General features: G+C 46.8%; 1 protein-coding gene across 1 annotated transcript; it reads right to left on the bottom strand.

The window, feature by feature from the left end:
- Positions 1-23,617: 23,617 nt before the first annotated feature.
- On the bottom strand, positions 23,618-24,799 carry LOC139111145 (uncharacterized). The gene has a single exon (XM_070671270.1). It carries the CDS (start codon positions 24,797-24,799, stop codon positions 23,618-23,620), a length of 1,182 nt encoding a protein of 393 aa, XP_070527371.1.
- Positions 24,800-25,920: the final 1,121 nt, after the last annotated feature.

Genomic DNA, 25,920 nt, shown 5'->3' with positions numbered 1-25,920 from the left:
GCTACATGTTGTAACGTTTGCTGTCTTTTCGTTAATATTTCTAATTGTTCGCTTATTACTTTTTCGTCGTCCGCGTCCATTGTTCCGAATAGCTTTTTACTTATTGTTCCTATTACATCTATTAATCCTCGCTTTGTTTTTTGTGCCTCGTATGTTGTTAATAATTCTATCGCTGTTATTAGTTTTTCGTTTTGGGATCGTACTGTTTCTGCTAAGTATTTACATTTATCCTTAAGTAATTCTCCGCTATATGTTTCGCACGCTTTTTCTCCGTCTTTTACCCGTTCTTGTAGTTTTTTATATTGCGCTTTTAATTCTTGTGTTTTAGTTATTATTACTAATTTCCACGACGCGTCTGATAGTTGCAGTTGTCCCACGTTTTCGTAGTAGAGTCCGGGTTCATGTACGAACTGCGTTACCGTGTACAGTGAGCTTATCTCCGGCGGTTTTTCACTTGCGCCCAGCGTCACGGTGATTATTATTCTGAAAGATGATTTTTTTCTTTCATATTGATTTCTCGCGGTTTTTTCGTATTTTAATTTCTATTTCTTTTCGCGTGTGTTATCTGTTATGTGCGTGTGTGTTCTTCGTGGGAGCGGCTGTGTATTATGATACGAGGTAAGTCTTTATAACTTTTCTCTGCTGTGTTCGCGCGGTTTCGCGTTGCACTTCTCGAAATTTTAATATGCATTTTTATATCGCGTCGGATTTGTCTCTTAGTCTCGTTGTCCGTTCCGTTAGTCTGTCAGTAACTTTCTTGCTGTATCTTCTACCCTATACGTTTTTATTTTTTACAATGTCGTAAGTGTCGGTTTTAATTCTATTTTTTACCGGTGTTGTTTTTTGTATTTTTGTTATTTGTTTTTTCTTTTACCTAGTTCTTCTGTGGATATCGTATTTGATCCTGTTGAGTCCTCCCGTCGGTGGGTGCGGTGTACCACCTGTCAGCGGGAGTATATGGCGCTACAATGTTTCGAGTGTCGGCTAAGTTCTGTTCCTCCTATCCGGTCACGGATTTTCCGGTTTACCTCTGTGCCTAATTTATTGGTAGTAGTGGAGGATCGGCCGGACGGCGAACATCGCGCTGTCTATCCGATGCATTCTGGTGAGTAAATTTTTTTTTTTTTTTTTTTTTTTTTTTTTATTAGTGCTCTACAAATGCTTTTAGCCTATTTGCATGCACTCTTATGCTTCTTCTGCCTCCTTTTATTTTGTAATTTACTTCTCCGCATTTTTCTATTACCGTGTACGGCCCTATCCATTGTGCTTCTAATTTCTTTGATCTTCCTCTTCTCACTGTTTCATCGTGCAATAGGACTTGATCTCCTATTTTAAATTTTCTTTCCCTTGTTTTCTTATCGAAGTTTGTTTTCGATTTTTCTTTCTCTCCTTTTAAATGTTCTTTCGCGATTGTATTTGACGCGCGTAATCGTTCCCTTAGTTCCTGCGCGTAATCGTCGTACGTGTACGTTTTTCTTGGTGCCGTCGCCAGTGCCGTCGGCAGTGTGGCTTGGTGCCCGTACACTAATTCAAACGGCGTGTACCCCGTTGCTGTGTGCGGTGTCGTATTATATGCGAACATCGCATACGGTACCCACTCGTCCCAATCGGTTTGGTCTCCGTTTATATAATGTCTTAGGTATTCTGCTAGAGTTTGATGTGATCTCTCTAGCGCCCCATTGCTTTCCGGATGATACGCCGTTGTTTGTATTTTCTCGATTTTCAGTAATTTGCATACGTTTTTGAACATTTCGCTTACAAAGTTTGTTCCTTGATCTGTTAGTATTTTTTCTGGGATTCCATGTTCAAAAATTATTTTTGTTGCGAATGCTTTTGCCACGGTTGCTGCTTCTTGATTTGCTACTGGTATTGCCTTGCTAAATTTCGTTAAGGCATCTTGGAATGTTAGGATGTATTTATTTCCTGCGTTTGTTATTGTTAATGGTCCTACGATGTCGAGTGCGCATTTTTCGAATGGCTTTTCCGGCGTGTCGGTTATTACCATTGGCTTTTTTGGTTTTCTGCTTAGTTTGTTCTTTTGTCATTTTTCACATTTACTGATGTATTCTTCCACTTCTTTGTTCATGCCTGACCAATTATGGTTGAGTTTTATTCTATTTATTGTGCGTTTCACACCCTGGTGTCCTCCCAATGGGCAGTCGTGATATTCTTTTAATATTTCCATTTTTTCTTCTTCAGAATATTTTTTTGTTTCGTTTTCTATTTTATTTATTTCGGTTTCTTCGATCGGGTTTCTACTTAGTGCATCAGCGTTTGTGTTTTTCTTTCCGTCTTTGTGCACTATCTGATATGTGTATTCTTCTAATTTTAATCTCCAGCGTATCAGTCTTGAGCCTGGATCATTTACGTTGAATAACCATGTTAATGGTTTGTGATCCGTTATTATCATGAATTTTGTTCCGTATACGTATGGTCGGAAATGTTTTACCGCCCATACTATTGCTAGCAGTTCTTTTTCCGTTGTACTATAATTTCGCTCCGCTTTATTTAGAATTCTGCTGGCATAAGCGATCGGCTTGTCTTCTCCGACCGTTCCCTGTGATAGTATTGCTCCGATTGCATAATCTGAGGCATCTGTTGTTACCAGGAACTGTCTCGTGAAGTCCGGGTAACTTAACACCGGAGCTGTCGTTAGCTTTTCTTTTAATATTTCAAATGCGTTCTGCTGTTCTATTCCCCATTCGAATTTTTCTCCCTTTTTTGTCAGTTTTGTTAGTGGTTTTGCGATTTTCGAAAAATTTTCTATGAATTTCCGGTAATATCCTGCCAGACCTATAAACGCTTGTATATCTCTTACTTTTTTCGGCGTCGGGTAGTTTCTTACTGCGTTTATTTTTGCTGGATCTGGTTGTATTCCGTTTTCTGTAATTATGTGTCCTAGGAATAATACTTCCTTCCGTAGAAATTCACACTTGTCTGGTTGGAGTTTCAGATTATTTTCTCTTAGTCTGCTAAATACGCTCGTCAGCCTTTTGTTATGTTCTTCAAGTGTCGGTCCGTATATCATGACGTCGTCCAGGTATACCAGACACTTGATACCTTGTAATCCTGCTAGTACTGAGTTCATCAGTCTTTGGAACGTTGCGGGGGCGTTTTTTAGCCCGAAGGGCATTCTGTTAAATTCGTAATGCCCATGTGGTGTTGAAAATGCTGTTTTGCATTTGTGTTCTTCTTTCATTTGTATTTGATGATACCCAGATGCAAGGTCTAATGTGGTAAAGTATTTCGCGTTTCCTAGCTGGTCTAGTATTTCGGTGATGTTTGGTATTGGAAATGAATTACCTATCGTTATTTCGTTGATTTTTCGGAAATCCACCACTATTCTTAATTTCGCTTTTCCTGACGCGTCTACTTTCTTTGGTACTACCAGTATAGGCGCGTTCCATTGGCTGCTACTCTGGCGAATTATATCTTCTTTCAGCATTTTGTCTATTTGTCTATTTACTTCTTCTTTGTGTTTTTCTGGTAGTCTATACGGGCGGCTATTTATTGGCGGATTTTCGTTTGGTGTATTTACCTCGTGTTTGACAGCTGCTGTGTACGTTAGTGCGTCACCTTCTAAATAAAATATGTCACAATAATGTAGGCATATTTTTTCAAGTTCTCTTTTTTCTTCTTTGTTCAGATGATCTGTTCTTAGCTGCTTCATTAATTTTTTGCTGCGTTCCTGTATCGTTTTGTTGTCGGTTCTTTTATTCAGCGTCAGCACTTTCGCGGAGTTGAAGGTTCTCAGTTCTTCTATCTCCACTTGCGGTGTATGTATTTCCATCGGTTTTTCTGTCATGTTGAGCACACTTACCGGGCACTCGTTATCTTTTGGTGCTACCAGGCAGTTTGTAACGGTGCACCCGGCGATGCACCGTTCCGGCCACAACAACGGCCGGCCGCCGGACACAACACCGTCCGGCGGGGACCCGGGGCGCGGTGCGCCCCAAACTTTATAATTTTATCTGCGCCGGCACAGCACGGCAACGCGTAGCCGTTCCGCGGCTAAGTCTATCCGCGGACTTAGCCGAGCGCCGCCGAACCGCGCCGTCGACGTCGAGGCCCGTCGTTTCCGAGCGCGCCGCATCCCGGGGCCTCGGCGCCACGCGTCGGGACACGTCACGCACCCCGCTGAGCCCCGCAACCTGATGTCACTGGCGACGCCTCAGCGGGACCGCCTGACTTCTCTCCGTCCTAGAGCACGAAAACCCTGAAGCGAACTTCGTCTCGGCCAGGAGATCCTGGCGCTCACAATCTCCGTTACAATTCTGACCGAACGCACGACTAGCTTGGGGTGGAATCGAGGACTCTCAATCCTACGTCTGCGGCACGGAAAGACTCGAAACGCAATAAAGATCCCGTCGCACCGTCGTGATCCACGGGGTGGAGAGATCTCCGCCTCGGCCAAGAACTCTTGGCTAAAAGACACCAGGCAAGGTGCATCCTGACCACGCGCATCGCGTCCACCGCGGTCCACCAACGCATCGATATTTCCGACCATAAAACAAGATCAATTGTATCGCGATCTATAGCACGGCGGGCCCCGCCCGTCACGTTGCGCCCGCGTCCCGCGTCCCGTCGGTCCGCCCGGCAGGACCGATCGCGAGATCTACGATCCGCGGCGTAAACCGCGCCCACTATTCCGCGCCCGCGGCCCGCGTACCACCGGTCCTTCCGTCAGGACCGATCCCGAAATTAACGATACGCGCCGAACACCGCGCCCACGATTTCGCGCCACCCACCGCGCCTCACGTGGTGCATCCGCGACCATCCGCGAATATACGTATAGCGCACGCGTTATATCGACCCGCGATCGAAAGGGCCGACGCGCCCACCGGCACATTGTATCCGCACGCCGTACACGTATTCATTTTATCATATTCTATTGTATATATATATATATATATATATATATATATATATATATATATATATATATATATCTATCGGCGTCGCTTGACTAAGCGAGCGTCGTTGTTGAAGAATAAATCATTCTTTGTTAATTAATTCCGTCTCGGTGCATTCTCGACCTCATCTACTCGAATCCTGTGTTCCGACGAGCGTCCCGGGCTCGCTGGCCCGTTATTCGAGGACCACGCGGAAAGGTCGTTTCAAGTTTCCTATGAATACTCCTGGTTTTGTTTCTTCCGCGTTAATTACTCCTACTTGATTTTGACTTGTAATTGCTCGGAGTATTGTTTCGCTGCGCGGGGATAGTATATATTTTTCGTACGGATGTAATTTATATTTTACTCCGTCTATTACTATCTGCTCCTTTCCGTGCAAGCAAGATGCTCGTTGTTTTGTCAGGAAATCTATCCCTAGTATTCCTTCGTACTCGATCGGGAAATCGTCTCTTACTACGTACATTTTCTGTTTTACGTTTTTTCTGCCTATTTTAACTGTTGCCCTTATTTTCCCTATCGTATTGATTTTATGTCCTGTGACACCCGTTAATGCCATTTTTTCCTCGATTATTGGTGTGTCTTCCTTTAAATTTCCTACTTTTATTAGTGTGATTGTTGCTCCTGAATCCACCAATAAATTTAATCTTCCCTTTTTCGCTTGTTCGACGTTTAGCGTGATGAGTTTTAATCCGTTGCTCACTTCTTTCGTCGCTATATTCGCAACTTGATATTCTCTTGCCGCTCTTATCACTCTTGGTTTCTGTCTTTCTTCTTCGCTCTCGCTTCCGCTTTCCTTGCTTCGGCTGGTTTCTTTTCTATTTCTACTTGTACGAGCTATGTTTATCACGGGCGATTGTCTTGTGCGTATTGTTTGTCTGTTGTCTTTTCTTTGCCATCGCGTATCTGGTCGTCCGTTCACCGACCAGCATTCGTCTCGTGTGTGTCCTGGTTTTCTGCAGTGTGTGCAGAATTTCTCTGTGTTATTAATTCTCGCACGTGTTTCGGCTCGCGGCAAGTTGAATCCGTTTATATGTTTGTTGCTTCGGCATTCGCGTGCTATATGCCCTGCTTTCCCGCATTTGTTGCATGTAATGCTTGATGATCGCGGTTTTTCGTGCGTTTCGTTTGTTCGCGTTTTCTCATATGTGCCTTTATATTTTGTTACCCTTATTTTTTCTTCTTCCACCGCGCCTTCTATTGCGTCTTTTAACGTCTCGAAATGTTGTGAGCGGACCATTGTTTTAATGTCGTCTGTTAGTCCCATGTGAAAGTAATGTAACGCTTGTCGCTGAATTAATTTTAGAACCGTACGTTTCTGTTCGCTGGTCATTTCTTCTTCATCCGTCATAGCTTCGTGTAATTCCATCGCGGTTTTTTGTACGCGTAGTCCGTATGTTGTCGCGCTTTCTTCGTATTTTTGTTTCAACGAGCTCATTTCTGTCTGTAAGCGCGAAGTTCCCTTTTTCCTCAAATATGTTTTTTTCGAATTCCTTTAGAAATTGGTCAAACGTCGTTATGTATCTTGCGTCGAAATCTAATAGCGCGGTGCCCTTCAATTTCGTGCAGAGTACCGCTTCTAGTAGCGTTTCGGTATCTTCGCGTGCGACGTGTCTCGCGGCGTATGCGCATGCTTTTAAAAATTCTTTTGGTTGAGCATGATTTGTTCCGTCTACCGTCGAAATCATTGCTCGCGCGTCCTTAAGTTTAAACGTAGATACTGGTTCTGTCTGTCTATTTCGTACCTCTCCGTGCGGGCGTCCATTTCCTTCAATGAGCTCTTGATTTCCCCGCGTTTCTCGGCTTTCGTTTGGTCGTCGTTCGAGGCGAACAATTCGAGAATTCATTTCTCGCAAGTTTTCGAGTACCTGTTCTAACAATCGTTCTTGTCGTTGTGTCGGGTTTGGCGTCGCGGTATGTAATTCTCGCAACGCGTTTACCTCTCTGTCGATGAGTATCTCTGGTACTCCCCCAACCGCTCCGTCCAGCAATGAGTAGTTATGTGTCATTTTTTCACGGGTGGTGTTTAAATTATTTGCGAAAATTTCCGCAGGATCAAACACGCTACTATCGTATGACGTTAAGGAGAATTCTCCCCTGTCCGAAATACCGCTAATGTCGCTCGGGGTGTCTGCGAGTATTTGATTATGTGTACGGCGCGCAATATTTCCGTCTTCGCGGTTTAATAACGCGTCGTCTATTTCGCCAAAATCAAATTTGCGCGGCGTGATAACATTTACGGATTCCTCGCTTTCTGTCGCGGGGTCGTCTTCGTATTCTAACACGCGGCGTACCCTATTTCTAATATCGTTTAACGCGTTTATGGCGACTCGCAATGGTCGTATAGGTGTCGGCTGTAACGCTCGTCTAGCCGCTTGGCTGTGTAGCCACGAATTGTTTGCAACGCGGCGTTGTAATTCTAATTCGCTATCCGACATGGATCGGTCGGTTACAAAATATTTCGGACTTACATTAACGCTGTGACTCGCATGTTTGATCTGCTTTGCTGCTGGCTGCTATGCTGCTTTCCTTGTCGTCCTGCTTGGCTGCTATGTTGCTTTCCTTGTCGCACTGCTTGGCTGCTATGTTGCTTTCTATGTTTTTTTTCATTTAAGACTAAACGCTTGTAATCCACACCATTGCCTGAGATAACTGGCACGTGTGGCGTCTGCAAATCTTGCAATTCCAATGCAATGCAATGCAGTAGCACGTGTGGTGTTCGCAAAATCTTGCAATCTTTATATGATATTATTTTTATTACATGGTAATAGCGATGCCAACAAATTTGCGCTTCTGATGCAATCTTCATAACATTATCGCTTATATAAAATCACTGTTTTTTTTTTTCATTTTAAGACTAAACGCTTGTAATCCACACCATTGCCTGAGATAACTGGCACGTGCGGCGTCTGCAAATCTTAAATTTCCAATGCAATGCAGTAGCACGTGTGGTGCCCGCAAATCTTGCATTTCTGATGCAATCTTTATATGATATCATTTTTATTTTTAAGACTAATGCTTGTGATCCCCACTATTCCCTACAAATGTGATCCATATAAATACCATCGGGTGACAGTTCACTAAATTTATATATATTTTGTGTTAAAAGAATATGGCTGATTTAAATGCTGTATATGACAATGGAAAATTAATGGATTTATCTAATGAGGATGATATTGGATTGTCCAACGATAGTGATTATGTGAGTGATCAAAGTGAAGATCTCGAAGATTGTATTTCTCGAAAAATAGATTCACCACAACTTTTCGCGCTTAATGGACGTACTAAACATTGTATGTTGTCTTTTTATTATTGCACACCTAGTGAAGCTATTGCAGTATGTGCACCATGTATGATTAATTTAGCTGATGTGGGTGAGTCAATGATTGCCATTCGCAAACATGAAATTGATACTCAAAACGCATTATGCGGTAGATCATGTGGTAATTGTGGACTTCCAATGTATATGATAATTCCATGCAATATGTGTCCTGTGTATGTTGCCTAGGAACAAAACTTACACAATTTGAAGATTTAATCCCCCCACTTAATTGATGCATTTTTTATTAGTGGTGGGGATATATATATATAAAATCTCGGAACAATTATATCACATTAAATGTAACACGCGCATCAAACTGATCTGTTATTACCGTTCTTAATGTGATGGATTTTTACGTGCCAACTAATACAAATATGGAATTTAATGTGCCAGCTAATACTACATCATATGCGTGTAATATGAATTATTACACGCCAGCTAATGCATCTAGCACATCATGTGTAAATAATGAGTGAGTATTAATTTTTTTAACTAAAAAATTTTTTTAATAAAAACTTTATATGGTCATTTTTTTGTTTTTACACTAGCTCATCTAAAGATCGTGCAATCCGTATTTTATGTAAGCGATATGCATTGACGGCTACGAGCTTTAAATATTTAGAAATTGGTGTTAATGTTGGAACACCAAGTTATGTGGAAATTATTTGTTGCACCGGGGCCGGTGCACGGGGTCCGTCCTTCGGGATCCGTGAGGGAGGGCAAAAATAGTAGTTTTTTAATAAAGACGTAGAATTTTTATTAAGTTGCGATGTTACACTTTTCTATCTTCCTATGTTTCCCTTTTTATCGGTTCGGCGCACGTCCTCGCGTTGTCACGCGTCCTCGGCTCCGCGAGGTCTCCTCTTACATGGCACGCGACCGAACTTTGATTATTTCACGCTCTCAGTTTACAGCACGGACTCAGATGCGACTGCCCGTCCGTGACGGTTCGCGGTTATTTAATAGTGACGCAGGGCCTTGGCGTTATCGGGTTGCAATGCCGAACTTCGGTAGTTCGGCGAATGCAATCTCAGCGATTTCGGCAATAGGTTCTCGCACGTGTTTCTCTTTTGTTTCTTATTATTTAATTTCTTAAGGAGGTTTGCTGATCTTGCATCCTCCGAGGTTATTTAATTACGAGATACTTATGCCGAAATGCCCTACGTCATGTTTCGTGTTGTAACGGGGTTTGGGTTACAACATATTATTGGCGATAATCGAGGATTGGAAAAGTCGCTATCTCTCGAGGCTTGGAAATCACTCTGCGAGTATCGTGCAAACATTTTAAGTTTGCTCCGCAACAATTTTAAAAATCCTCAAGACTTCGTGTACCTCGGTGCGTTGACAGCCAGACTACGCAACTTTAATGGCATGGATGTCTTGCGGTTTGAATCAGCTGGCAAATACTTAATGATGATGGAATCGACATTTCTTAAAATGATTGATCTTGATGAGTGTATTACATTGGCATTTAATAAATTAACATCTTTTCTTAAAATAATTGATTCAAAATTTACACGATTTGCCAGCATTGCTTCCACTGCTAAAACTCGTGACGAGGTTGTAGGCGCGATACATGCTAGCGATTGCTATGATGGGAATCAAATTGTTGATTATGAGCTGCTAGCTCTAGTATTCGGAGCGCGAAAGTAATATTATATTATATTAAAACATTTTTATTGCCATCAAAATATACAAATAATGTTATATTTTATAATAAATATATAATTTAAATGTTTGTGGCACTAAGCCACAAAAACTACACTTTCCAGACCCCGCGCCGCGACCATCACCGTTCGCCAAAGACTTCGCGCGGCCCCGGCCAAAATTTAATTTACGCGCGGGCCGACCAGCCGCCCGCGGCGCGTAGCGCGGATTACCGTAACGGGTAACACGGGCCGCCCAACCGCCCACACCGCGCGCCGCCACAGACCGCTCAGGAGTGGGGTGACCCCCACTCCCGGGCCCACGGGTATATAAGCTGCCTCGTACGCAGACGAGGCACCTTTTCCGCGCTGGGGAGCACCCCAGCATCCGATCCTCCAGGACTTGGGCGCTCCCAAGTCTTCCTCGACCGGGCCCACCCGGCCTCCGAAACCGACTTCGATCTCCGAGACTCGGGCGCTCCCGAGCCTTCCTCCGACCGGGCGCTCCCGAGCCTTCCTTCGACCGGGCGCTCCCGGCCATCCTCGACACCGACATCTCCGAGACTCGGGCGCTCCCGAGCCTTCCTTCGACCGGGCGCTCCCGGCCGTCCTCGACACCGACATCTCCGAGACTCGGGCGCTCCCGAGCCTTCCTTCGACCGGGCGCTCCCGGCCATCCTCGAGACCGACTTCAATCTCCGAGACTCGGGCGCTCCCGAGCCTTCCTTCGACCGGGCGCTCCCGGCCGTCCTCGACACCGACATTTCCGAGACTCGGGCGTTCCCGAGCCTTCCTTCGACCGGGCGCTCCCGGCCATCCTCGAGACCGACTTCAATCTCCGAGACTCGGGCGCTCCCGAGCCTTCCTTCGACCGGGCGCTCCCGGCCATCCTCGACACCGACATCTCCAAGACTCGGGCACTCCCGAGCCTTCCTTCGACCGGGCGCTCCCGGCCGTCCTCGACACCGACATCTCCGAGACTCGGGCGCTCCCGACTCTCTCTCGCTCTCTCTCGCCAACACGGTCCTGGCGTTCCGTCGCGTAGTCGAATTAAGTCGCGGCGCCGCCGACTCGCGAACGCGAAGCCTGTACGTCCGATACGGCCCGCACGGCCGGGTTTGTAATCCACGCCGCTGACTCGCGAACACGAAGCCTGTACGTCCGATGCGATCCGACCGACCTGGCTGGTAATCCGCGCCATCGACTCGCGAACGCGAAACTTGTACGATTGATACGGCCCGAGCGGCCCGTCCTGTAACCCGCGTCGCCCACTCGCAACCACGGAAGCCTGTATGACCGATACGGCCTGTTACCTAGGATACGTCCCAAAGCGACCCGCACTAGCGTTTCCCTGGAATCCAGCTCACGGCGGATGGCCGTTTTGTTGCAATTCATTCCTCAGTTTATTACTTTGTTTATTCCTTTTGTTAGATTAAGTGTATTATTTTGACTCTATATTCTTTCTTTTATTAATAAATCTTTTATTTTACGATTAACCAAGTCTCGGTTTCTTTACACTCGCACTCTGGCTTCCGACGAGCTTTCCGGACCCGAAATCACCGTGTTACATGTTTATATTAAAAAATTTTTTTATTGTTGCATTATTCCCCCCCAATATCCATGAACTACTGATTGATCTCATACATATTTCTTTAAAAACTTGGAATTAAATGTAAAAAGATTTGCGTAAGTATATGTCACATTTTCGAGATACATCTTTTAAATGAAATAATTTCTTAATTTTTCATTGCGTGATAGAATGCATCTTAAGTTTCAAACGTGCTAAAAGCTGTAAAAAGATTCTCACGAGTGTATGTCACACCTTCGGGACTGCTGTTGATAAAAAAATGCTTTCGTTTTTACTTTCTGACTGTCTGCAGTGAGCTCGTAGCTGTTGCCTGTCAGTCGCATGCTGATTTTTTCAAGTGCAACACGTATATTAAAAAATTAGATGGATAAAAAGTGCTCGTCGTTGGTACACATTCTCGCGCGCCGCGAGTTGGGGCATCGTACCCCGTTTAGTGCGGGTGGTGTATGGTGTGGCGCACACCAAAAAAACAATTTAGCGCAGTTAAATTTATATTATGATAACCGCATACGCGGTGAGTGTGAACGCGGGGAAACGTTAACTTTTGATAGGACCCCTCGTTCTATACCCGAAAATCCCGTGGGTGGTGAGTGCGGCTACGTCGTGGACAAAAGACTAAATCTGTGCACCCACGGGAAACGATTCGCTTTCGTCGACAGCGAATTGCCGCCGGTAAAAAAAATGCGGCAAAACTAAAAACGTAAGTTTTTAATATCAATTATTTATATTTTATATAAAAATTTGGGGAACGTGTGGGTGGGCTGACGTGAATGGTTGCTGCTAGTGCGGGGTGTTGTGAGGGGGAATAAACACGGACTGAGCGGAGCGAGGGACGGGAAAAAGAGGGCGGGAGGAGTGTAGGTGGAAGAGATGGGGGTATCTGTCACCCATTCATATACCCCCCCCGGTCTCTTCCCACCTACGGCTACCTCTCCCCGCGCTCCTCTCATCGCGGATTTTTTCCCCCGTCTCCTCGCCTCCCTCAACGCTCCTGGGTTAGAACCCGTGTTTATTCCCTACTGTCCCATTTGAGTTAATGACTTATTAAGTACATCAAGATCTACGTACAGTTGTTGACAGAAAGATTGCATTATTTTTAAAAATGAATTTAGAAACATTGCTTTTATAAACAAAATGCGAACCGCTACATTCGCTCATATGCAATACATAAACATAATTATATGTATGTATTGCACATGAGCAAATGTAGCGGTTCGCATTCTGTTTATAAAAGCGGTATTACTAAATTCATATTAAAAAATATTGCAACCTTTCTGTCAACAACTATACATCAATCCCAATAAGTTGAGTTAGGTTAATTTTAAAAGTCACAAGACTCTCCACAAAAGGGCCAAACTCACTGTTTAGTAATTAAAGATTTTTCAAATAAGTTTAGATATGCATTTGTACGGCTTCTGTTGAGTTAATAACTTTTCAAGTATGCCAAAATCATCTTTTTAGTAATATTTTCTTTATAATTAATTTTTTTAAAAACTATTACTTGAACAATAATAATGTATCAGGTCGAAAATGTTTATTCTTCTGAGATCTAGAACTTTTGTCATAATTTTTATCACAATATTTCTTATTTATTGTAACAAAAAAATTCAAGTTTTATGAGTTTTTTATGTTTAACACAATAAAAATGGAACAGTCGTTAACATTAACCATGCAATTTGTAATCAGGGCAATATTTTATATAATCGGACAATTAATCGAAGAAAATCGCTTTTCAAACCTTTATCTAAATACTGTACATACCGTTAAGAGCATTGTTATTACATGGTTGTAAATTTCTTCTTGCGTGAAATTTTTTTTATGAGATTCTTTCATCAAGATGTCAAAAAATGTTTTATCTACATTAAATAACAAAAGTATGTATATAACAAATATGTAAATATACTATGTTGTGGCAAACAAAAACAAAAAAAGCAAAGCTCAATTAGAAATGTTTTATTTCAAAATACATATACATAATGTATAAACGCGCGTGGTCCTGCCAACACGAGCAAATACGTGCAGGAAGCGTCTTGTTTACGTCTGTGACGTTAGTCCATCACTTTTCGATTTTTAAGAAAAAAATAAAAGTTTTGATATTCTTTTTAAGAATTCTAGAGTTCCTAATTGTTTTTAAAAAAAGTTCTGCCCTCTAAAGCGGTAAAAACACCTTTTAAAAAAATGATGGGTTAAAATCACCCTATCATTTTTCGAAAAAATACTTCTTTTTTTTTATTTGATAGTTTTCCAAGAGTTCTAGAGTTTAATATTATGTAAGTATTCCAATAAGCACCGTACGTCTTATGGACATTTGTTGTATGTCCATTTTACTATCATACGTCCATGGACGTAATAAGATCATACATTGTACATCCATACAAGGATATATTTTTGGCAGAGTGAATAAACGTCCATTGGGTGTTCAAATGGATGTCAATTTAAGATCTCTTTTATGTAAATTTTTTTAAATGTATATCCAATGGATTAATTATTTTTATTTTTTTTATGATTATAATAATTTAATAATATGTATGTATACAGGGTGTCTGGTTGAGTAGTGAGCATCTCTTAGGTATATATAGAACTCGAAAATACAAATAGAAAAGTCCCGTATCATTTTGCTAAATTCTCAACTGTTATTAAAAAAAAAATTAAAATGTATAATATGTATTGGCGTAAGAGCGACAAGGAAGCTACGCGTGAGTGAGAGCGACAGGCGACGGCACCATTGTTAGCTACTCGCCTGTCGCGCTCACACACGCGTAGCTTCTTTGTCACTCTTGCGCTAGACAAATTAATTTTTTTCTCAATAACGGTTGAGAATTTTACAAAATGGTATAGGACTTTTCTATTTGTCTTGACAAGCTCTATCTACTCCTGCAATTACGGTACTTTACTATGGGACACTCTGTATACAAGTAGCTCAAAGCTCGTTGCGCCATAAAAGTTTTTGATAAAACTCTTGCGCAAATAAACAGAACTTCTTTCAGAATTCCGAAAATCGCGAAAAAACTCTTTTTTTTTTAATTTCAGTATTTTAGGGAGCTGTAGCTCGTTAGGGGTTGGTCGAAACTCGTTGCGCCATAAGAATCTTTGATAGAACTTTTGTGCGGGCAAACAAACCTCCCCTTAGAACTCCGAAATTACGAATATTAATGAAACTTTGTATGCAATAATTAGCAAGTAATTCGCGCTTGGCAGCGAATTACGAGGGATTAGATTGAGACGTGTGTCACTGAAGACCCTTCACTTTATACTGTTTATTTTAAATCACAGTTTTACACTTGTTGTACGCGGGACAAATGATTGAGACTCATGAAAGCTCGATCGACAGTATACTGATGCGAGCGCGCTGTTGCTGCTCGACGGAATGCAAGAGCTTTGTTAGCTAAGATAAAGAAATTAGTTGCAATGCTAGTTTGCTAGGAAAATTGATCGATATCTGCGAAGGTCTGCGGTTTTGAGAGATAAAGCATGCTTATGTAATATGCTACTTTTTCTCATTAACAATAGGATGTTGTTCTGCGACGCATTAATTTAATGCAAATAATTCAAAACGCTTTTTATTTTGAACAAACTGTGACTTTAATTTTTTTTATTTTCTTTATTTTTAAAAGTTAGATGAACAGACCTATTTATATAACTTGTAACGAGATGCAACCGAACACCTCGTTCCGACCAACAACGGGCCCACCGGACTGACCATCGTCCGGCGGGAAACGGGGCACGGTGCGCTCCGACCTTTTTTAATATCGCGGCACACATCTCGCGTACGCCGAGCGGCTAAGTCCCTACATTGAACTTAGCCAAACACCACCGACGGAAACCGAGCACGCCAAGCATATTAAACGTGGTGAAGCGTGCTTCGCTTCGGCCGAACGTTCTTGGCATTCACGGCCCATGCCGTTGCATAGCCTCACAATACAATCTACGGGGCCTCGATTCTCCACACACGTGATATTACCCCGTGATATCACCTGCCAGACCATTGAAACGCGCCCCGAATGTGCGACCGGTACCGACAACGCGTCTTGCACGAATCAAGCGAATCTCGATATTTCCCCCGGTCCTGAGTTTAAAGACCTGTCCGCGCTCGTGAGCACACCGCGTGTTTGTATGTAACGATGCACCCCGACGGTGCATCATTCCCGGCCGACGATCCGCCCATGCCGCCGAACCGACCAGCCGTCCGGTGAGAATTATGGAGCGCGATGCGCCCTAACATATTTCAACGATAAAGAACGATAATACACCGAGTCGTTCCGCGATTAAGTCCAACGCGCGGACTTAGTCGAGCGGCTCCCAACGAGCCCGAGTGAGCCGACGGCACCGCGGCTCCTCGTTCCGGACCGCGCCGCGACGGGAATCTAGCGCCGCGAGCGATATCGTCCTACCGCGAACCCCCGGCACCTACACTTTATACATATAAAAAGGCGGTGTCGGGGCTGCCTGACACCGTTTCAGTCCGTCCGCTTCCGAGCGAACACCGACTCCGACTCTGAGCGAAAACTGTCACGGGGTAGAGCGAGCTTTGCCTCAACCGGGAACTCCTGGTGCTCATTTCAGCCTACACGATATCGACGTGCTCTCCGGCTCGTGGAGTAGAGTACACTCTGCCTCCTCCGAGTACTCTTGGTCTCAGGAGAAGCCACACTATCGTCGTAGCATCCTATGCCTCCCTTCGCGCCGCCGAGATCACCAAGGTAGAGATTTCTCTGCCTCGACCGAGACATCTCGGTTAATCGACGCTTTGCAGGCGCTACCATCTTTGCGCTCTACAATAACCACGCGATCGTGACATTCTAATCCTCTGCGTACGTAAGATAATTGTTCCGCGTTTAAAATCCACCTGCGCCGCTTTAATTTCTGTTAACGCAAAGTTTCTAAACACCGCGATCTGTCTCATTCACACCGCGCCAAACCGACCGCGCTCTCACTCGGCGGGGTGATCGATCGACCACCCATCGTCTTGTAAATATTGTATATAAACGCGCATCGGTCTCAAGCGTCATCGTGCTTTATAATCTATATTCAATCATCTTAGCGTTATCAGTTCTTCTTTTGTATATATTTCATTTCTTATAATAAATCTAAGCTACTTTATTAATTCCGTCTCGAGTGCATTCGGCGACCCTTTCAACCAAATCCTAAGATCTCGACAAGCGCTTCGGGTCGAGCTCGCTAGAGCGACATTCGGTTTCCGCGAAAAACGGGTCGTTTCATGTAAATATATAATTGTAAATGCCATATTAAAGCTTTGTCTATATTCTTATGAAAAGTAAAACGTAATAACTGATTTCGCAATTCCCGAGACATTCGGCCGGAACTAGATCACGAGACGCGTTGCCGCCTTCCGCGGCAGCCTGGTGGACCAGCGTTTAGCCCCGGTAATCATAAAGTGTTACAAATTAATGAACTTTAGAACTTTTTGAAAACTATCAATTAAAAAAAAATAATTTTCTCGCAAAATGGTATTCAGCGTGAGGTTAGCTTAACATTTTTTCAAAAAATGTTTTTACCGCTTTAGAGAGCAAAATTCTTTCTAAAAACTATCAGCAACTTTAGAACTCTTAAAAAAAACATCAGAACTCTTTCGTTTTTTTCCAAAATCGAAAAATGATGGGCTAACTTCACAGACGTGAAGATTGAGCAATCCGTGTGCCGAATATGTCGCGCGGTGGAAAAAGCACTGGTTATTTGCTCAAAATAAATAGTAAAATACTAGTTTTTTCTAAAATTTATATTTTGGTTAATATCTAGAAAAATGTAAAATAACTTAAGACTTTTTTTTTGTTTTGATAAGTTCTATCTACTCCCGAAAGTGTTTGTTTACTGTAAAGTACCCTGTATATGAAAAAACAATTATTTTATCAACGATATTAATTAAATATTGTCCATATTGTGGCATCCGTATAACCTCTCTTTCTTCTTTTTATCTCTTTAACCATAAATTTCTTACATATCTGTTTATAAATGAGCTTCTTGAGGACTTGTTAGTACTTGCTTTATTAATTTCTAGAACAGGCTCTAACTTTTTGAAACACTTGTAACGCAATCACAAAATTTATTGTACCTGTTTGAATATTTTAAAATACATTACTCTATATTAAATATTTTTTTTGTTAACAATAAACAAATCTTGCCACAGAATACGAATACGTAATAATTAAATAATCTTTAGAATAAAAAATTTTTTAAACACACGGACGGTTATTCTCTATTATTTAAACAAAATTTATGTTAAAATATAATTAATCAATTAAGTAATATTTTGAGTTTTATAAATGCTATAATAATGATTTAAAAGCAGTTGAATCTCTCCTAGCATAAAAATAAAGATATTTAAAATAAATTAATTATAATATTATTATGAACAATAATTATCTTAATTTCTAGAATTTTATTAGGTGTACAATTTCGCTTCTGCTGTTTTCCAATAAATGACTAGCGGTAAGTGATTGCGGCGACTTTTGTCACACAAAAGTTCCTAGCGCGAACGGAGCGGCAACCGGCCGTTTGTTGGAGAAGTAGTTGGAGCAATACTGTATTTAAAGCAATATTGAATTCGGAACTGTATTGTATTTAAAACAACCGCGGCATCCAATGTTTGGAAATCGCGTAGCTAAGTATTCGTGTAATGTTCAACCACGTGGTCGTTATGAAACGTACTTTAAATATTTTGTGTTAAGGACGTCTTCAAACTCTCAAAAATAAATTATGATATTGTTAAAAACAGCGTGCAATTGCTTTTATTCTAAACTTTTCTACGGTGTGAATATGAAATAATCTCGCGGAATTGCCACATGATAGCCAAAATAAATAGATTGTAAACGACAAACAATAAGCTTAGGCATTTGTAAACATAACGCCATCAAAATATTAGTCGAATAATTTGTGTTTGCATCATAAAGTTATTTTTTATTTAAAATGTCAGTTTACGTGCCAAATTCTTGTCATTTGTGGAAAGTTTTATTTTTCTGTTAACATAAAGAAATCTGCGGCTAAGGCTCATCAAATGCTTTCAAATACTTACAATAAAATCGCTATTTGTAAAAGAATGTCTTGAGAGTAGTTTTAATGCTTAAAGAATGGTGATTTTGATGTTGAATAAACCGGAACACCAAGATCCTGTTCGCACCGTCGTAATCTTCGGGGTGAAGTGCTCTCCGCCTCGGCCGAGTACTCTCTGGCTAAGCGACACTGGTCAAGGTGCATCCACGATCCACGATCTATCGATCATTCGCGACCGACACATCGACGAAATAATTGTCATCACGCACCTACCGAACCGCGGCCATTCATACGACGTAAAAGAACCGCCCAAACTTATTGTTACGCGGACCACGCCCGCCGTTTCGCGCTCGCGTTCCGCGTACCGCCGATCCTACCGGAAGGATCTCCCATCGATCCGCGTTCGACCGCGATCCGCACCGATAACCGCGCCCACTGATATGCGACACCCACCGTGCCTGTCGTGGGGCATCCGCAACCATCCGCGAACTTTATTATAGCGTACGCGTTCTATCTATTGTAATCTGCGAACTCGATGCATTCATCCGCATAATCTGTATCTAGCGTCCATTTCGAATTATCTCTTTTATTACGTATTTATATTGGCGTTGTTTTACCAAGCGCACGTCTGTGTTAATTAGTAATAAATTCTATTCTTTTATTTAACAATTCTGTCTCGGTGCATTCAGACCTACTTAAATCGAATCCTGCATTCCCGACGAGCGCCCCGGGCTCGTTAGCCCGACATTCGATTTTGCGACGAAGTCAAGTCGTTTCAAGCGGAAATACTCGCCGTTGTTTGTCGCGCTTACTCACTTGCAGCTTTTTTCGTTTTTACACTTAAAAATTTTAATTTGTTTCTCAATAATGATCACAAATTTACAAACTTGTACAAGACTTTTTGTCTCCAAATTTAATTCTTTATCTACAGTTTTAAAATCCAAAGTTTTTTTTAAACATCTTTGTTGCGAAAGGAAATTAAGTCTGTACACGCGCGATTTACGAAACACAAAAAAATATATATTTACAAAATTTATACAATATGTACAATGTACCGCAAATAGCCCGCACAGCTAACGCGAATTACTCCGTCTACTTGCTATCGCGACTTTCGCTTCTATCGCCGAGGCACTCGGACCGGTTTTTATAGCGTTCGCACGACGCACTCTGTATCGCGACTGGTTGGCGGATTCTCTGGCTCCTCGAAAACGCTCTCCGACTCCAGGAATCCACCGACCTTTTCTACGAAAAATACAAACAGATCGAGCGACTCGTGTTGCCAAGCAGCGCTGGCCCCGAGCCGCGAACAGATGCCTGTACAAAGAAGGATCAACAATCAAAAAAGCGAAAACACGTCGCGAGGTCGGCCGGCTGATCGCGGTCGGCCCAGCCACGCGGAGCAGCGATGATCGATCGCGAACATCCTGCCCGTCTCGGCATATAATGCCGACGACCCGCTCCACGACGGAAACGAAGGGCATCGCGCAGATGCCCTCAATCAGTTCCCCCCGTCCCCTGCCCGCGGCTGGCCCGTATAAAGGGGACCGGCCGAAACCTCGCCGCAAGGAAGCGGCACGAGCTTCACGACCGGACGCGTGAACGACGAGGCCCCGGTACGGACAGTCACCACGCGCACCTGCCCATCGACGCCCGGATGCACCGCCGTGACCCGAGCTAACAGCCACCGAGTGGGGAGCAAGTTCTCGCCGCGTATGAGGCACAAGTCGCCGACACGAACGTTATTTACAAGCTGCTGCCACTTCGGTCTCGTAATCATGGCATGCAGCACCTCCGTGGACCACCTCCGCCAAAAGTGGTCGCGCATCCTCTCCACCAGCCGCCACCGAGACAATCGGCCTACCGCCGCATCACACAAGGAAGCCTCGGGAACCGCATGCAGCGCCGACCCAATTAAAAAGTGTTCCGGAGTCAGGGCCTCCAAGTCGTCCGGGTCATCAGACAAGGCGGTCAGGGGGCGAGAGTTGAGGCAAGCCTCCACCTGCGCGAGCAGGGTCGAGAGCTCCTCGAAGGTGAGCTTAGCATCGCCTACCACGCGACGAAGGTGATGCTTCGTCGACCTCACCGCGGCCTCCCACAGCCCTCCGAAATGAGGGGCAGAGGGGGGGGTTAAAATTCCATTTAACTCCGTCGCTCGCCAGCATATTCGCCCAAGTGCCCTCCGCTGACAACCCACGCAGGAAGTCACGCAATTTAGCCTCCGCCCCCACGAACGTGGTGCCGCGATCACTGTATAACGCCGCGCATAGCCCCCGCCGCGAAATAAACCGCCTGAATGCCGCCAGGAACGCGTCCGAGGTGTAATCCGACACCGCCTCTAGATGAACCGCGCGCGTAGCAAGGCATACAAAAATCGCCAGAAAGCCCTTCCGGGATTGATGCCCCCGGCCGCGTGACGACCGCACTAGAACAGGGCCAGCGTAATCCACACCGGAGTGCAGGAAGGGGCGCGACGGCCTCACCCGCGCTTGCGGAAGATCGCCCATGAGGAGGGCGGGGCGCTCCGCACGCCATCTCGCACAACGCACGCACGCATGAATAAGTCGCTTGACGGCCGCGCGGCCGCAGAGAATCCAGTACCGCTGCCTGAGAACCGATAAGGTCAGCTGAACTCCCCCATGCATCGTTCGCAGGTGGCAGGCCTCCACGATCAAGCGAGTCCAGTGGGAGTCCCGGGGCAGGATAGCCGGATGCCTCTGATCCAAGGGGAGCAAGAAATGACGCAGCCGCCCACCGACCCGGAGTACCCCTCGCTCGTCCAGCACAGGAGTCAATCGAAGAAGGCCGCTGCGTCTCGGCAGCGGGCGGCCCATCCTAACAGCCGTCGTCTCCTCAAGGAACCACCGCGCCTGCACCTCGCCTGTCCACCACGTCTCGGCCTCCTCGAGTTCGAGCGGAGTAAGGGCTCCTGCAACACGGCCCCCCCCCCCGCAGCCCGCCGCCATCGCCGGCAACGAGCCGTGAAGCGGATCAACTCGCGTAAGCGAGAGAACCGCAGCAAGAGGGGGCTCTCCTCCACCTCGGCCGAGGCCACCAGCACCACCGCGCGACTCTCCCGTGCAGCCTCCCCGTAATCCTCCTCGGTCATCTCTACGCCTCCCGGAAACTCCCCTCGGCTCAACCAGGAAGGGCCCGTCCACCACAAGGGATGACCAACCAGTTCGCGGGGCGAGAGTCCGCGGGACGCACAGTCCGCAGGGTTGTCTCGACCCGCCACGTGACGCCAGTGAGACCCCGGCAGCACGCTCTGGATCTCCGACACTCGATTCGCCACGTAGGTGGTCCACTTGGCCGGGTGGCCCTGAATCCAGGCCAAGGTTACAGTCGAATCCGACCACAGATAAACCGAACCGCGGGCGCAGTCCAACAAGGTTCGGAAATGTTCCGCGACCCGCGCGAGAAGCAAAGCATCGCATAACTCCAAGTGCGGAAGAGAGACTCTACGCAGCGGGGCGACCCGCGTCTTGGCGCCCAGCAGCGTCACCTCCCATGAAGACGAATTCCGACCGACTCCGCGCACGCATGCATACACCACGGCGGCGTATGCCCTCTCCGACGCGTCACAGAATCCGTGGAGCTCCAAGGAGGATCCAGAAGAGCGAGTCCGCAGCCAGCGCGGCAACTCGAGGTCCGCCAAACTCGGCAAGTCCGCGCGAAAACGCCGCCACGCCACGTCATCCTCGCGACTCAGTGGTTGATCCCAATCCACACTCCGGAGCCACAACGATTGTATCATAAGCTTGGCCCGCACGACCACCGGAGCGAATCACCCTAGAGGATCGTAGAAGCGCGCGGTTTTGGACAGCACGCGCCGCTTCGTGGGCGGAAGGTCCTCCAGCGCAGTCAGCCGAAACCGGAAGGAGTCTCGTCCCGGATGCCACCCGACATCTAAGGCGGTGAGAGCCTCCTCAGGATGCCATTCCACAGGCTCCCGCACGCGATGCTCCGCAGGGACCGCCGCCAAGACCCGGCTATCACTAGCCGCCCATTTGCGAAGAGGAAACCCGCCCGCCGTGCAAATTCCTCGCAGCTGCTCCACCCTCCGCCGCGCCACCGACAGGTCATCCGCACCAGTCAAGACGTCGTCCACATAGGTCTCCCCCGCAAGCGCCTCCGCCCCCAAAGGGAACCGAGCCCCCTCGTCCGCGGCCAGCTGTTTCATCGTTCGAATGGCCAGGAAAGGCGCGCACGCAAGACCGTACGTAACCGTGTTGAGACGGAACTCCCGCACGACGCCCCCGCGTTCAGTCCGCCACAAAACCCGCTGCAAATCGCGATCGTCCTCGTGCACCAGAATCTGCCGGTACATTTTGGCAACGTCCGCGGTAATGGCAAAACGGTGCAGCCGTCAGCGCGTCAGCACATCTGCAAGGGCCGGCAGCAGATTCGGCCCGCAACGAAATGCATTGTTCAGCGATCGTCCATCGCCAAACCTCGCAGAGCCGTTAAAAACGACCCTAATCTTCGCGCGATCGCCCGCGCCCTTGAGGACTCCGTGATGCGGCAGATAACACCTCCGATCATCGCTTCGCGAGGGGCTTGTGGGCACCGGCGACATGTGTCCCAGCTCGAGGTACTCGCGCATAAACTCGTCGTACAACGCGCGCAGTCGAGCGTTTCCCTCCAAGCGACGCTCCACACCAGCGAATGTGCGCCGCGCAACGAAGAGAGATTCGCGAAAATCGAGCACCGGCTCGCGAAGCGGCAGCCGCACAACGTACCGCCCGTCGGCAGTCCGGGAATGTGTGCGCGCGAAGTGGTCCTCGCATTCGCGCTCCTCCAGCGACATCGGCGTCTCCTCCTGCTGCCAAAATTCGCGGACCAACGCCCACAGCTCCTCGTCCGCAGTACACGTCATGACCGCCGCCCCCCGAGTATCATGAGATCCACCGACGGCACCGCACAGGATCCAGCCCAGGGACGTGTTCTGCGCGATCGGCATCCTCGGGCCTCCACGCAGCAAGCCCTCGCGCACAATGGTCGCGTACACGTCCGCGCCGAGCAAAACCTCGATAGTGCGGCTCGCACTTAAGTCCGGGTCCGCTAATTTCAGTCCGCGCACATGCGACCATCCTCCCGTCGCCGACGTAACGCGGCCTCCGAAACTCGTCAAGCGCGGCAGGATCTAAGCTGAGATTCTCAGAGATTCCGAGGGCGCGAAGTACGGCGCGATCTCCACCGACAGTCGACCGCGGGCAGCCCCCGACCGCTGGCCGCCGATCCCGAAGACGACGGTCGTCACCGCCGCACGCGGGAGCCCCAGACGCTGCGCCAGGGACTCCGAGACAATGGAGACCTCCGATCCTGCGTCAATCAACGCGCGCGTCTCGACAAGATCCCCGCAAACGTCCCTGGCCACGATCTTTGCCGTCGCCAACAGCACTGACCCGCCCTCCCCGCACGCGTGACTCCGCACGTGCAGTGCAGCCGCCGAACCGTCGCCACTTGCCGTCTCCGCCGCAACTGCCTCGTGGATGGACGAATGGTGTCTCCTTCCGCACACCGCACACGCCTTATTCGACGGACACGCATTCACCCGATGCTGGCCGAAGCAATTGAGGCACAGATCCTGAGTCCGCGCCAATTCCCGTCTCTCCGCCGGCGTCCTCCGCTGGAAATCCTTGCTCGAGAGGATGTAATGCTGGCCTTGACAAAGCGAACAACGGCTCGGACGCGGCTGATCGCACACCAGATGCGAGCGCGCCGCTTGCGCGCCCGTACCTCCGCTCCTCGTGGAGGCGCCCGTCTTCCCGTCCGCACGCTGCAAGGCGTCGAGAGCCCGGAGGCGCACCTCGATGAAATCCCGGAGCTTCTGGTAGGCCGGCGGTTCCGTGGACTTCCCCACGACGGTCTCCCACTCGCGACGCGAGACCGGATCCAGGGCCTCGATGATGACGTGCACGAAGAGATCGCACTTTTCGATCGGCCTGCCGATGCCCTCCCAAGCGCCAACCGTCTGCAGCATGCAGTGGTATAAGCGCCGAAGGTCGACCGCCGATTCGGACTTCATCTTCGGAAGAGCCAGCAAGGTGGAGAACACCGCGCGCAGAAGCAATCTGGCGTTGGCGTAATTGTCAGCCAACAAGGTCCACACGCGTTGAAAGTTGCCGCTGGTGGTCGGAATGTTACGCACCAGCTGCTCCGCTTCCCCCTTCAGGCACCCCCGCAAGTAATGGAGCTTGTCCACGTCCGACAGCGAAGAATCCCGCGCGATGATCGCCTCGAACCTATCTCGAAAGGACGGCCACTCCTCGAACAGCCCGCTGAACGACGGCAACTCAAGCTGCGGGAGTTTCCGCCTGGGCATCGTCTCTTGACTCTAAGGAGAGCCCACTCGCTTGTCCGCCTCCTTCCCGAGCTCTCCTCGCGCTTCCAGCAAGGCGCCTCGCTGGTCAACATACGCCTGCTCGACCAGGCCGAAGAAATCACTCTGAGTGTAGTCGCACTCGGCCATGCTCGGCCAATGATCGTTTCGCAAGGTCTCGTGGGCGATTTCGAATTTTGCCCAATAATTATCGAGCAGCCGGAGCTTGCTGTCGATCACTCCCACCGTCAGCTTGCTCGCACCCATCTTCCGCAAGTTTTCTACAGTGCGGGCGATTCTGCCATGCATTTCCTGCTGGCCTCGCAACAATGCCTCCAGCTCGGGGCTCACCGACATCTTCGGTTTTTCCGGAGTGCGAGTCTCTGTCGCGCTTTCTCCGGAAGCCATGATTATCGCAACGCGCACCGACCCGTTAAATATCCGGCTCGAAGGACCAAATAATGTTGCGAAAGGAAATTAAGTCTGTACACGCGCGATTTACAAAACACAAAAGAATATATATTTACAAAATTTATACAATATGTACAATGTACCGCAAATAGCCCGCACAGCTAACGCGAATTACTCCGTCTACTTGCTATCGCGACTTTCGCTTCTATCGCCGAGACACTCGGACCGGTTTTTATAGCGTTCGCACGACGCACTCTGTATCGCGACTGGTTGGCGGATTCTCTGGCTCCTCGAAAACGCTCTCCGACTCCAAGAATCCACCGACCTTTTCTACGAAAAATACAAACAGATCGAGCGACTCGTGTTGCCAAGCAGCGCTGGCCCCGAGCCGCGAACAGATGCCTGTACAAAGAAGGATCAACAATCAAAAAAGCGAAAACACGTCGCGAGGTCGGCCGGCTGATCGCGGTCGGCCCAGCCACGCGGAGCAGCGATGATCGATCGCGAACAATCTTGTAGAATGTGTTTATAGAATACCCCCAATCTTACAGTTCTACTATTATTGCGTCACATTAACGTTATGTAAATGTATTAACTATTCTAAAACATCTTAAAATATTAATAAACTTACCTGTTTCATTATTTTTATCTTTAGTTGTGCACAAATTATTTAATTTATAAATGCTCTGTTGTATTATCTGAAATTTAAACAT

The sequence above is a fragment of the Cardiocondyla obscurior genome, linkage group LG22 (assembly GCF_019399895.1).
Source record: "Cardiocondyla obscurior isolate alpha-2009 linkage group LG22, Cobs3.1, whole genome shotgun sequence".
Lineage (NCBI taxonomy): Eukaryota > Metazoa > Arthropoda > Insecta > Hymenoptera > Formicidae > Cardiocondyla > Cardiocondyla obscurior.
This window is presented reverse-complemented; position numbering and strand designations above follow the sequence as displayed.

What these genes read in the sequence shown, in the direction of transcription:
- LOC139111145 (XM_070671270.1), bottom strand. Translation starts at nt 24,799, where the DNA reads ATGCCCAGGCGGAAACTCCCGCAGCTTGAGTTGCCGTCGTTCAGCGGG.